Below are 15,310 nucleotides of genomic sequence, written 5' to 3'. Positions count from 1 at the left end.
CACAGGACAGTTTGTTTTAGGCAAAGCAAAGTTAATTGTTTTGTACCAAATTCTCCTCAGTGGCTTTGTTTGGTGATGGGCTTCATTAAGTAACCCATTATATTGAAATGGAGCATCTTGTATCATTTAGCGTTGATTGAAACACTGTGTTGTATGTGGGCGGTTTATGGTTACGATAGAAGAACCATGTTTCTGCTTCCAAATCAAAGGAAAAGATGTAATACTTGAAGCTGTATTTATAGCTGGAGGGCTGGACCATTTGCAGCATTTTGGACAGTGACAGATTTTGTAAGTCAAGTGCTCACACAGGGTGGGTGGCATTGTGGGGGAGAAACTGGCTTCATTGATAAGACAGAAGAATGTACTATTTGTTTGCTTCACTCAAAGAGAAGAACTAAAATGTCATCTGTCCGTTGGGTTAACTGATCCTGAGTGTTCATGATGTGGGGCCAGTCTTAAGAGACTGTTGGGGAGACTTGGACAGAGCAAACAGCTCTGCTCCATCTGCATGTGGGTGAGGAAACTGCTGCTGCTCCACTTGTTACTCCTAGGTAGCACGGCACTGACGCTGAAAAGGCCTGGTCTTCACTCCTGGTTAGGCTAGGAAGTGGGAACTCTGGAGAGCGCAGGTGTTCCCAGAGATTTCACGACCTTGACTCAGCTATGTGGGCAGTTCAGACAAAAGTTCTCAAGTTGGGCCTGGCATCAGTATTCCCTGGAGTGCTTGTGAAAATGCAGGTTGTTGGTGTGTCCCAAAGTTTCTAAGGGGTTGGACGGTTGCTTCTTTGTTTCCCCAAGTGGATTCTATATATTTTGAATAACTTTTGTTCTTTTTAAAGCCTATTTTATTTTTCATTTTCTTTGAAAGGCAGAGAGTCATTTACTGGTTCACTCCTCAAATGCCTGCGACAGCCAGGGTGGGGCCAACTGAGGCCAAAGGCTAGGAGCACCTTCTGGTTCTCTGGGCAGGTGCCAGGGCCCCAGGGACTGGAGCCAGCACACACTGCCTCCTAGGGCGTGCCGAAGCTGGGAGCAAAGCAGAAGAACCAGGACTCAAACCAGGCACTCTGATAGGGACTTAACAACCTTGCCCCAAGGGGCGGCCCAGCTCTAAGGCATTCCGTGTGATTTTGATCTTATTGTATTAGCAATTCAATGGACTTTCCAGGTAAAATAAAAACAAAAAGAGAAAGTGCGGGGGCGAGGGCTGGGAATCCTACAAAGGAGCAACATTGGGAGAAACGCTTCTGGTGCCTTTTAGATTCAGGCCCCACAACGGGTCAAAGCACCAAGACAGTGGTCTCCAGCAACTCTCTTTTCAGTACCAGAATAACTACTTAAGGAACCTCGTATTTGCTAATGAAAAACCAATAGAAAGTTACTATCTTTAAACAGTTCATTCCAAATTCTCATCTTCGGGGAGACTGAGTCTTTACATCTAACCTAATTCATTGGGAGGCTCCACATGCGAGACAAAGCTGTTAAAAAGGCACCGGTTGATATTATCTGCCACCCAGGGCATTGCATAAGAGGATATGTGATAGATTTCCTTTATGCTTCAAGTTGTACTTGCTAAATATAATTGGAGCCTTCAAATATAAGCCTATTCTGCTCAATACTATGTCAATTAATTCCATAACGATGTTAATTGTTGCTGATAATATGTTAGTGCTTTTATTTGATCGGGATGATACTCTGCTGGCTCTGCCCTCAGACCACAGAGGGTCTCCCCAGTAAGTAGTTGGACTTGACTGGACTATAAGATGTTGGACTCTATACTTGGCATATGCTTGCTAAGAGGGAATCTCAACTGAACTTGAACTATGGTTACACAACAAGGTGGAGGAACCCACCATGGGGGGAGGGTGTGGGGAAGTGTGGGGAGAATCCCAGTTCCTATGAAATTACAACACAATGTAATTAATGAATAAATTTAATAAAAAATAAAAAAAACAAATATAAGCCTATTGACTTTGCTTTACACATGATTACGTGTAGCGTCACGGAGGGTTACATTCAAGGGTTCTAAGCACCACCAGACTCTGATATGCACCTGCTCATCTGAGCCTTACTGCAAGCCTTCCTCCTCCGGCAGGTCCGCACAGTCCCCACTGAGGGCAGCGGGCCCCGTCAGGAAGTCCAGGACAGGGCAGGACACAGCCCCAGGTGAAGTGCCAAGTCAACCAATGAGAATCCTTTACAACTGTCTGCTCTAAGACCACAGTGTTTGAAATCCAGCATTGTATTGCTACTTCTCATTTTAAGCATTCACTCAATAAAGAGGTCCTACACAGCCAGGAGTAAAGAAACTAAGCACTAAAGGCAATAATACCCATGATTTTTATCTACATAGCAGATACTATTTTATAATTTATATTTAAAAAAAGCCTCTATGGGATGCTAGCCAACATAGTTTTGGCCTTTTTGGTTTGAGTGACAGTGTGTGCAGTAAGTGTTGGGAAGAACAGACGAAGTGGGGCCCACGTGAAGGGCTGAGGGGAGTCTCTGCGCTGGGTCTTGCTACACATGACAGCCAGCACCCCCTGTACACGAACCCGAGACTGCGTAACGTATGTCATTGGAAAAATATGAGTTAATTTATGGAATCTGAATTAAGATCATAAAGAGAAAAGGAGTCCACAATTTTAATTCAAGGATACAAACATGTAATATCCTGTGGCAATTGTCTCTGTGACCCACAGTAACAGAATCTGCCTCGTCACACTTTCTCGGCATTGTCCGAAATATCTGACTGGATTTCACTCAGGGCTACATTACAAATAAATACATTTTTATAGTTGTGGGGAAAGGCAGCATGGAAGATGATTTGTCCAATAAAAGTCTCACGACTCAGCTCACGACTTGTAAAAAATAAATTCACAGCATTCATATAGCCATTATTTTCAATCGAATAGAATAAGAGAATGTAAATTGGTTCATAAAATATACTGAGCATTGGGCTAAATCCAAGACAAACATGATTAAGTATGACAAGGCAGCTCAGTTTGTAATTTGCACCTCCCTATGAAGCCCCTGGTTGCCAGGCTCTGTGAAGAGCTGGACTCACAGTGTGCACGGCCACTGCCCTGCTTGCCCGCCATGGGCCGAGGGTGGCACCAGTGCTGGAAGTGGCACCACAGGCCTGGGCTGCAGAGGCCCAGTCTCTTTCAGGACTCCCAGAAAGCCAGGAGAACTGGGAGGCCTGGCCTGGCAGGAGTAGGGAAGGTATGTGCGAGGGAGAGAAGATGAGCCAAGCACTGCTCTTGGCTCCAAGAACCCAGTGATTCTCCAGGTCCTCACGAAACTACAGCCTGAATAACACGAAATACAACACTTTGGCATTCACACAATGGCACTGGCCATGCTTATGTGGGGAGAGAGGCAGAGGGCTGCAAAGCAAGCAGTTCAGAGGGACAGGGCGGAGCACTGTGCCGCAGCGAGGGGCCAGGGAGTCAAGCTGGAGAGCGGGCTTTGTGACAGCTCCCCGTTCCCTTCATTCTTCCCTCCTCCTCTCTCCCACTCCCTCCCCCCCACATTTGTTCCTTCCCTTCTTTCCGTTCTCTCTCTCTCCCCTCTCTTAAACAGAACTCCCAGAACGGACATGGACATGCCGCAGAGACCCACAGAGATCTACTATTTCCGCCCAGGACCCTGGAGCCCTCTGTTTCTCACCTCCCTCCTCTTCTCTGCCTTCCAGGCTCCAGCGAGGGAGGCGGATCCCCACCACCACTCGGGGGCAGAAAGTGCTGAGAGCTGGCCCCAGGCAGAGGCCAGGGCCGGACAAGAAGTAAAAGCCACCAGGACGAGGGATCTAGCATTCCTCGTCCCCGCGGGGATGGCGAGAGATCCTTTCCCTGCCTTTCTGAGACAGCAAGGACCTGTGAGGCCCCTTGCCCCTGAAAGAGTGGCTATGGAGTCACAAGCGTTGATAGGAAAGCTGACCTTGGAATTGCTTTTATTTTATTAGCGGCAATAGAGACAACAGCACAGGAATTTGGGGAGTTAGGACTAACTTGTCAATGTCCACCCGACCCTGATACTGTCCGTTGAATTAACGGGATCGTTTGAAGGACATCACATGATATTTTTCTGGCCACTGGATCAGTTCCCAGTGGTGAAAACAAAGGGTTGCCCTTTACCAATGAAAATCCCGCTCACTTACACAGAAAGCCAGCAGGAGGAGCTCTAACATGCAAAAACCTCTCAAAAGGAACGGAAAAACAGAGGCATTGTGCCGTGCAGGCTGCCATGTCAGGGGACAAATATGTGAGTCCAATTAAACGCTTAGCAGGAAGCCAAGTGATGGTACTGATGGGAGACAGAGCTGCCCACGCCTTTTCCCTTCAAGAGCCTGTCCACTCTGACGCAGCTAAACCGGGATCGAGTGTGCGGGATTGATTCTTTTAGAGGGAGGAAAATGACAGATTTCTGGGCAGTTTGAGAAGTTCCTCCGAGCCTCTAAAGGGTCGCAATGCTTCTAAGTAAGTCTTTTGACAGTGGCTACAGAATGGCATCTTAAAATGAGGTTTTCATTGTTGGTTGAAAACACTAGAACATTCTTAACTCAGCAGCGTGTGGAGTGTTGGGGACACCTTTTTTCTTTGTAACTGAGGGAAACGCTGTGTTTGTAAAAATTGGTGCTAAAAGGGCAAGGAATCACCCGACCCTGGGGTCACGTAAAGAATTAGAGCTCTCTCTCTGTCTCTCTCTCTCTCACACACACACCCGACAGACGCACAAAGAGCTCACTCGGAAAGGCGAGGACATATAAAGTTAGCGGCTTTGGGAGCTTTAGGGTGGGCCTTTCCACTGCGGACGGTATTATGGGCTGGACCGGATGACTGCGCATATGCAGTGATCAGAATTACTTAACCCAAAGGAAACTTTCAGTCCAATCCCTTTCAATCCCTCGCCAACAAGCAAGTCAAACCTTTTGTTTTACACTCTACCGGCATGCTCACATTTTAAAGTTTTATACAACCTCCTACAGAAACGTTAACTAGAGTGAAAGTCACTACGTAAAGCTAGTCTAGACAGAAAATCTATGGAAACCATATGTCCTTCTGCCTCTTAGAAGAACTGCCCTGAGCCCGGAGAGAGCGTTCACACTGCCCGCGGGCTGACACGGCCGCTGTGAGCACGGAGCTGCTGCTTCAAGACAGCCCGGCTTGAGAAAGTACAGCCACAGTGTTTATAAATGAATGGCTCTCATTTCCACATACACCTCTAACTGTCTGGAAACATTACACAGAGGACGGGCCCAGTCAGACATCATGTATACTTCCATTTTTGACAAGAGATCCAAAAAGGCTACAGTTCTGTTCCTCCAGACCCCTTTGGAACGTTAGACCAAGGGATCACAAAGCAAGTCGCTTCTCACCCACAGAGAACTGCTTTGAATAATGTTGTATGTGAATGAGGCCAAAAGACAGAACATTTTCTTCTATTACCTCATCCTTTTGGCAGGTGTCCCACAAAAGTGACTAGAGGAAGACTATTGTAGATAATGGGGTTATGGTCCAGTTGAGAGGCAGGAAGGAGGAGGGGGCCGGAGAAGGGACAGGACAGGGCCACGATGATCAGGAAGAGCCTGAAGTCCTGGTTTTCTAGCTCAACAGTGCTCTCTGAAGGAGAGACTGTGGCCAGTGCTGCCTTCATGGACGCAGCCACACACTGTTACATCTGAACGAGGGGGCATTAAAGCAACAGGAAAAGCTGAGAAATGCAAACTTTCATGATAAAAACAACACTGTAAGAGAAAACCGCCAAGAGTACACGGTGATTATGAGAGCGTCTGCAAACAGCAAAGATCCCTTGTGACCCTCTAGAATGTTCTGAAACTTCTTGCTCTGGTTGGGAACAAAACAGTAGCAACTGTTACTGGTGAGAGTGCCTCCAAGTGTTGTTCTGCTGGAGGACTGCCACGAGGCAACACCGTAAATGACCACATGTGCATGACAAAAGATTTCCATGAACAGAAAGATATACATGTGGACAAATGTATAGGTGGAAACCTTCGGGAAATCTTGCAGGTGTAACGAGTCACACACCAATGTCTGAAGTAGAAGTGAGAAAGCCCTACAGTTTGCTTTCTTAAAAATGTGTTTTCAAATGAAGTTTCAATATGCTTCTTGGTTTCCAAGTCTTAAGATGGTGATTGAAGAATTCTGAATGTTTGAGATATGAGCTCCCAGCAGGCAATGATACCAGCATCCACCATTACAGATCCCAAAACTGACCCATGCAGTGTTCCAGTGAGTTCCCCGCTGCTGGCTGAGGCGCAGGAGTTTTCTGGTGAATTCTTTCAGCCCTGAGCACTCTGTTGCGTTGCTCAGATCATGCAAGTGGCATTCGGAGCGTGGGTTTTCTTCTGAATTTAGACACAGGTATGTGGAGGGAAATTACTGCAGTGCCAATGTTTCTCTAAGTTTTCCACTCCAAGGAGCAATAATTATGATACCATGGAATTTGCCTCACATGAAATTTAACTATTTTAGTTATTAAAATATTTTCCAACACTACTGAGAAGGAAAAGGAATTCCACTTGCTTTTAAAAGTCTATAGATATGTTCTGATTTTTTAAAAATAGTTTTTCCTCAGTAAATGGTGTTTTACTGACCAAGTGGGAAGACCAGGGTGTGGCCCAGGAGCACAGTTCCTAAGTGTAGGTTTACATGAAGGAAAAACTTGTTCATTCTTAAAACTGGCTTTGAGAGTAGTCTTCATAGAAACGTAAAAACTGCACAGTACAGACTGTATCTTACAGAAATAACCAACTCTCAATGAAATCATTTTAATGTGAACTCTATCCTGAGAAATCCTTTAAAAAAAATTTTTTTTTTCTCATCTCTCGCTCTTAGAGCGGGCTTGTGCTAGGTGAGACACACATTCCTCTTGAGTTCAAGGAAACAGTTGAAGTGTTTAAGCGATGCTTACATGGTGGAGACACCTGGCATGTGTGATCCCAGCTTATGTTCAAGGTTTCCTGAGGCCTTCTCACCGGGCCTTTCTTCCTCTGGGTTTTCCAGCTGTCATCAAGTGAGGCATTGTCCTGTGGTGGTGTTTCTGCTTGGTGGTGACCCTGGCATTATTTTAGTCTCTCTCTCTCTCTGCTAAAATATTACTGCTGCACCAGAAGAGCAGGCAGGAAGCTGATATCTAAGCCAGATCTTAATTTGCCCATCAGTGGGTTCCAACAAGAGCAGGAAGAGATCTTACACTTTGTCTTACTTTCTAGAGATTAGTTCCCAGAGGAGCAGCAGGAAACGTGGAGTGTGGAGCTGATGCGACACGGGGTCGCAGCTCTGCACGTGGAGGAAGCTTTGCCTGACCACTGAGGAAAAGAGACACAGGATTTTGCTACTTGTCCTTTTTTTCATAAAGATTAAAACAAAATTTAAAAATCTTTGAATGGGCTGTGCTCTGTCTACAATTCACGAGAACTCCTTATTTTGAGCAGAAAACACGAGTGGCTATTTCCCAGTGCTTGTGGGAACTTAGAAAATGAAGCAGTCAGAGGCCTTTCTGATCACAGCTGTGCAGTCAGAGAGAAAATAAAGTTGCATGCAATGATCCAAGGCTGCTTCAGGCTCTGTGGCTGTAGGCTGTGCCTACGGAGGGCTTCTAGCTTGAGTAGGAGTTGCCAGCAGTTTCAAGCCCATCTAACTACTTCAGTAATGTGACATCACTAAACAAGCCGATTCTCTCAAACCCAAAGCCTACCCGACACCAGCCTGCCCTCGACTGCATTGAAAATACTGGCCAAAAGAATAGCATTCTTTTTGCAACAGCATTGGGTAAACCAGATGGATTTCATTTGGCAAGCGAAGGGTGTAAATATGTGTTTGGTCTCAGAGGTTCCCGCAGACAAAGCTTACAGTATGTTGGCACAAGCAAGCTAAAGGATTTCAGTTGGGCATTTAAAATGTCTATGTGTAAGCAGCAATAAGGTTATACGAGCAGGCCAGAGCTCTCGACCCCCAGCGGAGCCTCAGTTTCTGTCAGCTTGTGCTGCAGACAAGCACTTCGGGCACATTCTGCACACAGGCAGCATTTACATTTTCATTTTGAATTTCCTGGCCGTTAGGGGTTACGGCAAGTCTAGTAAGTGTTGTTTAAATCTCGTGTCTAATACTTCCCACTAGCTGATAAGTCAGAGGCAAGGAGAAAGCCATCCGAGCCCACTGGTAATTACAGTTTGCTGTCTGGGTCCATCTTAGAATGAGAAGAACCGTGAGGCCTGATGGATGTTGGATTCCTGAAACCACTGCAACCCAGACTGTGCAACTAGGACTGTGTGAATGTGAAGGGTTCCCTCTAACAGCCACTCACTCTTGCTTGAGGGCCATGCAGGAGCGTGCGGGTAACACAGGAGCCCCCACGGGGTGTGTGTCTGTCACCTGGGGAGGGCTCTTTTCTCCCTTCTCTGGGCTGACACCAACATGTGCACAGGAACACTTGGCAGATTCCAACTGGTGACAGGCCGCAGGAAGAAGAGTCAGCATTGCCTGGGTTTCACCAGCCAGTGGCTCTGCTGCCAGACTCCTGTCCTGGCTGTCTGCCTCCATCCATCAGGAGAAACCAGGGCAAGCAGAGTACCCTGAAATCCACAAACGCTTTCCCTGAGCAGCTGAGAGCCCCACGAAGCAGAGCAGCAGAGCTACTTGCTGCTATTTGCCACGGGCCGTGGCCGCACTTGTGTGGGGTTAACTGAATGGCAGTTGGCACTAGGGCTGCCAGTGGCATACTGATATGCTCACCGTCACCTGTCTGCGTTTGTGTTACTGTACCATGCCTCGTGGTGGTCCTTCCGTTTTGCCTTTTCTTTGACAGGCCCACAATCCTGGTGTTTGGAAAAGTCAGACAAGGGTCACAATGAAAACAAAAAGGCCACGTAAAGTCTATCTTGGCACTTGTGCCAGGCTCCTGCGCTGTTTCAGAACACATGGGCCTGGAGGCCTCCTTGGCATGGCCAGCAAGTCGTCTGTGGTACAACACGGGCAGGTTTGGGTATGGGGGAGCTGTCTGCTGGGCCCAGAGGGAAACCACTGAACTCGTCTTGTTTTCAGTTACACCAGATTGAAACCAAGTCCCGAAGCAAGCAAGACTGACATACAAGCATGGATACACTGCTGTGAGCTGTTCTGTTACGACCCGAATCATCAGTGGAATTGCAACGGGGCTTTTCATGGAGGAGCTAATGGAGGGACTTAAATTAAATGGACATTTTCTTCAGTGAGTAGCATGTCACCAAAATCCTCTTTTCCCTGAGGTGTAGTAAGTATCATGAAGACTCTCGTTAAACCTGCAACAAATTATTAATTACATTGAGGGTTTCAGTAATAAATTTTGTGACAGGGTGGCCTCATGAGATGCCTTGAACAGTAAGAATCAAAAAGAAGGCCTCGAAGTTGTTTCTATTCTTAGCATGTATACTTAAAAAAATGATTTGCTTGACTTTTAAATCCAGTTAAAAATAAAAACTGTTCGCTGAAAAATCCAAATATCTAGTTACAAACATAGTCCCTATTTTCCCCTTTGAAAGGGGGGGAAGAACGGGAGGCAAGCTGAGAACTCCTGGCTGACAACAGAAACCACAGGATGGCCTCATCCTGCCTGCACAGGAGCCCAGCGCTAAGGGAGGCCGCTCTGCCAGAGCTGGAGGAGAGGAGGCGCCGCCAGGCCAGGTCTGCGGGGCTCGCAGGCGCTCCTTACTGTCGGCGCACCCGCAACCCACGACTTCAAGGCTCCGCAGCTTCGTCCTTCACGACACCAAACCTTGATGTGAGGGACGCAAAGACACACTCGTAAGAATCACGGGTTTGATCTGACTCAGAATTTGGGGGACTTAGTAGTTGACAAAAAATGAAAACAAAACAAAACAAAACAAAGAAAAAACAGACCAAAATAAAACAAAACTCAGAAAGTCCTCATTTCTCAGTGAAAGGGGTTCTGAATTATGGTCAATTACGTCAACATACAAAATATGTAAAAGAGATAGCAATGCAGTTTTTCAAGGTAAAACTTAAAAATCATATTGTAAAAAGAACCAAAATGACTTTTATTTTTGTAAAGAAAAGAATCTGAATTCACTATCTCCTTATGTGGAGAGGGTTATACATCTCTTGCTACGTTTGCAAGTTGTGGCTTGAGTCCATGTGCACTGTGTGAAGTCAGGGCAGCCGTGCGACTCATGAAACGAGTAATGTGAGAAGATGCTATCTGGGGCAGTGCGAGCAGTGGGTGGACACCCGCTTTCTCCAGGGGTTAACAGAGACCTGCCACGGAGCACGCATGCTTCCCGTGCTGTGTGCCTTCCATCCAGGTGAGCTGGCGTAAGAGCCAGGTCCTGTGCGTGAGTCGGGACCACCATCTTTTCAAAGACAACCACCTGACTTGGTGAGCATGGTGATTAGAAGAAACACTTCTGTGAAGATTAAGTGATGAGGTACACAAAAGTTCTTTTTGGAGAGAGACCCTCCCTGTCACTCTCCTCCGCTTTTGGCCATTGCAAAATACTTTTGTCCGAGGACAGGCGAGGAAAAAAACAAGTGAACTATTTCCAGAATTGCTGCTGCCAGCAGAGGACTGCCGGGCACGGCTAATTTGTTCATGTCAAAGACTGCACTTCCCAATTTTAAAAAAGCCCAGACTGAAACACCTCATCAGCTCTAAGGTTAACGTCTGATGGAAATTAGGTTCTTCAATGAGGAGAGCAGAGACCCTACAAAGTTGGTGATGTCTGTTTAAGATCATCAGGTGACATGAATAGGTGGCTGGCTTGCATTTCCAAACAGAAGTTGAGGCGCTCTAGAGAAGCGCAGAGCAGAGGACAGCAGGGACAGCGCAGACGCTCTGGGGACAGGAAGCGTCCCACAGCTCACGCGTGCACTGCACTCTCATGACGGAAGCACGCACACCGTGACTTTCTCTGGGATGGAGATGAGCTCCTCAATTAGCCATTCTATTAGCATGTGCCTTGCAGGATTTCTGTTTCCCTCACAAACCAGAACAGCTCCAGCAGCTGAAGAACACTGGGCCAACAAGTGCCTCTGCCCCCTCTCTCCATCCTCTCCCTCTACATTGGAATGGAAAGGTGGACTCCTAATAGTATTTTCAAAGGCAAAACACTCTTTTTTTTGTGCACTTGCCAATCCTTTGGTTGCCTCTGAACAGAGCTAAAAGTTTGGATGGGGATGATTCAAAAAGTGCATGGAGAAAATGAAGTTAAACGATGAGTTCACTTGGTACAAAAGCATTTAGAAATCCATGCACAGGAAATGTCTTCAAAAAGTTTATGAAAAATGCATATGGGGAGAAAACTCAGCATGAATTTCGAGATTTGGTGCACCACAATAAATTTGCCTTTTAATTACATTTTCTATGAAAGTGTTGAGGTACTCCGAGATGCTTTTAAAAGCCCTCATCGTAACCTGCTAGTTGTCCAGAGGCAAACATTGGCGGAGCTCACGCACAGGTTCTGTGCTCTGTACGAGTGAGGCCCAGCAGGGAGCAGGGCAACCACTTCTATGCTGTCCTATCTCTGTGAGAGGTTCTAGTTTCAGATAAAAGAGGAGAAAGGGCCCTTAAGAAAGCAAAGAACTCGGAAGAAAAATCTGACTTCCTTCTTGGAAAGCTAAGGGTTGTCTGCCTGGAGATGATGAACAGTGGCATTTCAAGTCCTAGTTCTGAACGGAGAAAATGGAGGCACATTGCACAGGGAGAAGCGAGTGTATAAATGGAATCAGGTAAAGTTTCAACAAGAACTTCCTTTAACATCTTTCTCTCTCTCTCTTTCTCTCTCTCTCTCTGTTTTCCTCTTTCTTTTTCTGAAATCTTACACCCTGTTTCTGGCTTGCATTTGGTAGGATTCCTGTTCTGGCTTTTATTAAAACCAGACTTTCCGCAGTCAGAATCCTCCAGTCACGCTGGCCTCTCACAGGCACGGGATCCTGACAGACTCCTGCTCTCAGGCGGCCGCCCCTCCCCGCAAGAGGGATTTCCCTCCCAGGGTGCTCAACTGGCCTGAAACTTGAAGGCTCAGCACAAAACAACGAATTTTCCTCTGCTGTTCTATACTTTCTGTTTTAAATTTGGGACTCTGCATGGCCAGGTCAGGTTAAGTTTGATTCTAACTTGAGAGGACTCTAGACATTTCAAATAAGGCGTTCTTCAGTGGATGTCCCACTGCAACCATCCGACCTGGCAGCCTCCCTTTCCAGCTCAGCTGCCCGTGGGATCACCGAGCCTGCACTAGCCATCCTGAGCCTCTGCCTTCTACCTGCCAGCAAAAAACTACAAAGGGCTACCTCACTCCACCTAAGAAATAGGTACAGCATTCGAAAGCTGGCTCTCCTGAAGGGTACTGGTGAGCTAGTTTATCTGAAACAAAAATGCAAAGCAGTCATGCAAGCAAGCAGGACATGCACATTCACTCTCCACAAGACAATGGGGGGCACCGGGGCGCTCTGGTTCCTTCTCACAGCCAGACAGAGCGCTGACTTTGCACGGCCCCTGCGCGGAGCCGCCTTGCTGCCCTCGGCATCCCTAGCCCCAGGGCTTCCGCACCTTCCTGGCACAGTGGAGATAGTTTCCCAGTCAATTTGAGATTTTCCAAACAGTAAATTCGATTTTCGCTTGTAGCAAGGCTCAGTGTTGGAATTTTATTTTATTTTCACACAGAAGGGAAAGTGGCTCTCAGCAGAAAGGCATTTGTTGTTTCCTTCTCCAAAGGACGTTGAGACTGTCTAGAGACACTTTTAGTGGTCACAACCGGGCCGTGCAACTTACACCCGGTGCATAGAGGCTAAGGGTCCTGTGAAATTTCTTACGACACACAGGACAACTCTGCACAATGAAAATGTCACTCATGACAAGTTAGGAAACCCTGGTGTCAAGGTTGGAAACTCTGTCATCAGACTGGGATTCAAGCCAAGGTCTTTCAGGGCCTGGGTAAACAGCCTTAGGCAAGTGGCATACCCTCACTAGTGCCCATCTGCAACATCTACACAACAGTCTAGCTCGCTGCAGCAAAAATGTCTACACAGTGCTCTGTGACCAGGTGCTTAGCTAGTTCAGTTCCAAATAAATGATAAGCCAATCCCATTGAATTCAGAGGACAAAAATAGGGTCGAAAGGACATACATCCTCTTAGATTAGGACCAAAATGGTGATCAGAGCAGTCACGGTCAGTCTCCACAGTTATCCTACTTCAGACTGTCCCGTCCCGCAGCATCTGAGCACCGACCGCCCTTACTGCTGAGTCTCCCCTGGTTCAGGTCCCTGAGCGGCCTGCGTCCTGGGGTGGCCCGGGTCTTCTGACTCCAGTGGTCCTGCTCTTCTGCTATGCCACCTTCGTCGCTGGTTCAAGCCCCTTCCTGCCCCCAAAGGTCAAACGTCAGCTCTGCGCCAGAAGGCGGCATGCCGCAGCCTTCATGGTGGGAAGAGGTCTGCGTCTTTACAGTTCCCTGAGCAAAGTCAGGTTTTCCTTCACAGACACAAGGATGCTTTAATTTTTTGAACTGAAGTTCTTCTTAATCAACTCAAGCGCAGGCCAATTTTCCCCTCCTTTAAAATTTCTGATTATTGAGGGGAAACCACTTAGCATTTTAACTCTCAACATTTTCTCATTATACTTACTTTAAGATACATTTTTATGGTGAGTGCATGAAGATAAGGCTCTAGCTGCAACTATAAATATTTCAGGTCCATTATGTATTAACTAAGCAGTATCACAGTTAGGCCTGAAGACCTCTTTATGATTGTCACTACGTGTTTTTAAATGCAGTGTTTTCGCAAGTGGTCAGTGACCACGTACAACCACTGTGTTAAAATTTTCATGCATGGTCTTAGTTTTAAAAAGTGGCAGCTTAATCAGTCTCACTTTCCTTAGCCTGTCACAGTTCGTGACATTGACTTTTAGGATTACAGTTCAGATAACCTTTGAGAGGTTTCCTTGAATCCAGCTAGCCTGCCACGGCCCAGTCTCGGCTCTTTTGTCCCAGAAGCCCCAGCGGAAGTACACCAACAGCTGCCAGGATGGTGTATCACCAGGCCCCAGCTTTCGCTGGTCCTTTCTAGTCAGGACCAGTTGACAAATGCCAGGCTTTGAAGGCCACATACTGGTCTCAGCGACCATTTTCCCATGGTCCCCTCCCGTGTGAAAACTACAACGTGTACACGTTTAGGCCTCGGCCTTTCTGCTCCTCAAGCCCATCTCATCTGTCACACTTTGAGAAGGGAACCTCCGAGCACCCCCACGGGCTTGGGCCCCCACCTTACCTTGGGACACTGGGTGGGGCCCGCGTGGGCCGCGAGGGGACTTGCGGAGGAGCCCCGAAGGAGTCGCTGCTGTTGGGGAAAGGGGGTAACGGCCCCGGACGGAATGGGACTGGGGGTGCCCCAGAGTGTGGACCTGGAGAAGGAATGGCGGGCGCCGGTCCGCGGCCGGAGGCGGGTCTCGTGAGGGGTGCACTGAGGGTCGGCCTCCTTTGGTTTGTGGGACTCGGAGGAGGAGACCTGGGGAAAAAGACAGGTTGCCGTTGGCCCAGTCCGAGCGCCTGCCAGGGCCAATCTTGGAAGATTTTGTGAGGTTCTGTGTGACTCACTCAGACCCAGAGGATGCAAGTGCGAAGGTGGAGGCGGCAAGGAGTGACCAGTAGGTTCGCCTCCTGCTCTCCCGTTCAGCGTGCACAGGCCAGCAGGCCTCTCTGGGGTGTTGCTCCTCCCGTCATCTTGGTCTGTACCAGGACACAGCCTCCCCTACACAGCTCGCTAACAGCTGCCAGGCACGTGGCCTGCAAACTGCTTGCTTCTCAAGCATCACGTGGACCTGCTGAGTTTGTCATTTCAGGACTAGGAGAACGATTTTGCTTTTTTGCAACAACCATACAGAATTCCATTGGAAACAAACTCTGCTTGTTTTACGATGGGTTTCTACCCCTTCCCGCCTGAGCTTGACTCACTTTTTGGCCTATTTTTCTTTGGGTCCGTGCCAGCTTAGGCTTGCACTCTTGGAAGAGTGATCCCGATGCCCTAGGGCCATCTCCTCACCTGCGGGAATGCTGTAGCCAGGAGTCGTCCACTGGAGGGGGGGCAGGGGTGGACACCGTGGCCGTGTTGATGTCCCCGATGATCACAAGGGCCTCTTTGAGCGCTTGGTACATTCGGAGCATCTCGTCTCGGCGCTGAGCCTGCTCTGCAGATTCTTCCATCAGGGTATTTTGGTCCTCCGAAGAATATAACTGTGCTAGCAGCTCCGAGTTGATGAAATCTTTAACCTGGCCCATCACCACAGAAACACGGAAAATGG

General features: G+C 47.7%; 1 protein-coding gene across 4 annotated transcripts in view; it reads right to left on the bottom strand.

Annotated features, from left to right (window-relative positions):
• The window catches only part of DNM3 (dynamin 3), a 512,631-nt gene that overhangs the window by 13,069 nt on the left and 484,252 nt on the right, over positions 1-15,310 (bottom strand). For 3 of the 4 annotated variants that reach the window (XM_058660674.1, XM_058660671.1, XM_058660672.1), the window contains 2 exons: positions 15,052-15,278; positions 14,281-14,517 (listed from right to left, as the gene is read on the bottom strand). In XM_058660674.1, coding sequence (XP_058516657.1) covers positions 14,281-14,517; positions 15,052-15,278 — 464 coding nt within the window. Of the gene's footprint in view, positions 1-9,696; positions 9,778-14,280; positions 14,518-15,051; positions 15,279-15,310 lie in introns of those variants that run through there. The other variant, XM_058660673.1, reaches the window with a different exon arrangement.

Source organism: Ochotona princeps, chromosome 2 (genome assembly GCF_030435755.1).
Source record: "Ochotona princeps isolate mOchPri1 chromosome 2, mOchPri1.hap1, whole genome shotgun sequence".
NCBI lineage: Eukaryota > Metazoa > Chordata > Mammalia > Lagomorpha > Ochotonidae > Ochotona > Ochotona princeps.
Note: the sequence above shows the minus strand (reverse complement) of the source record. Positions and strands in the feature narration are given on the sequence as shown.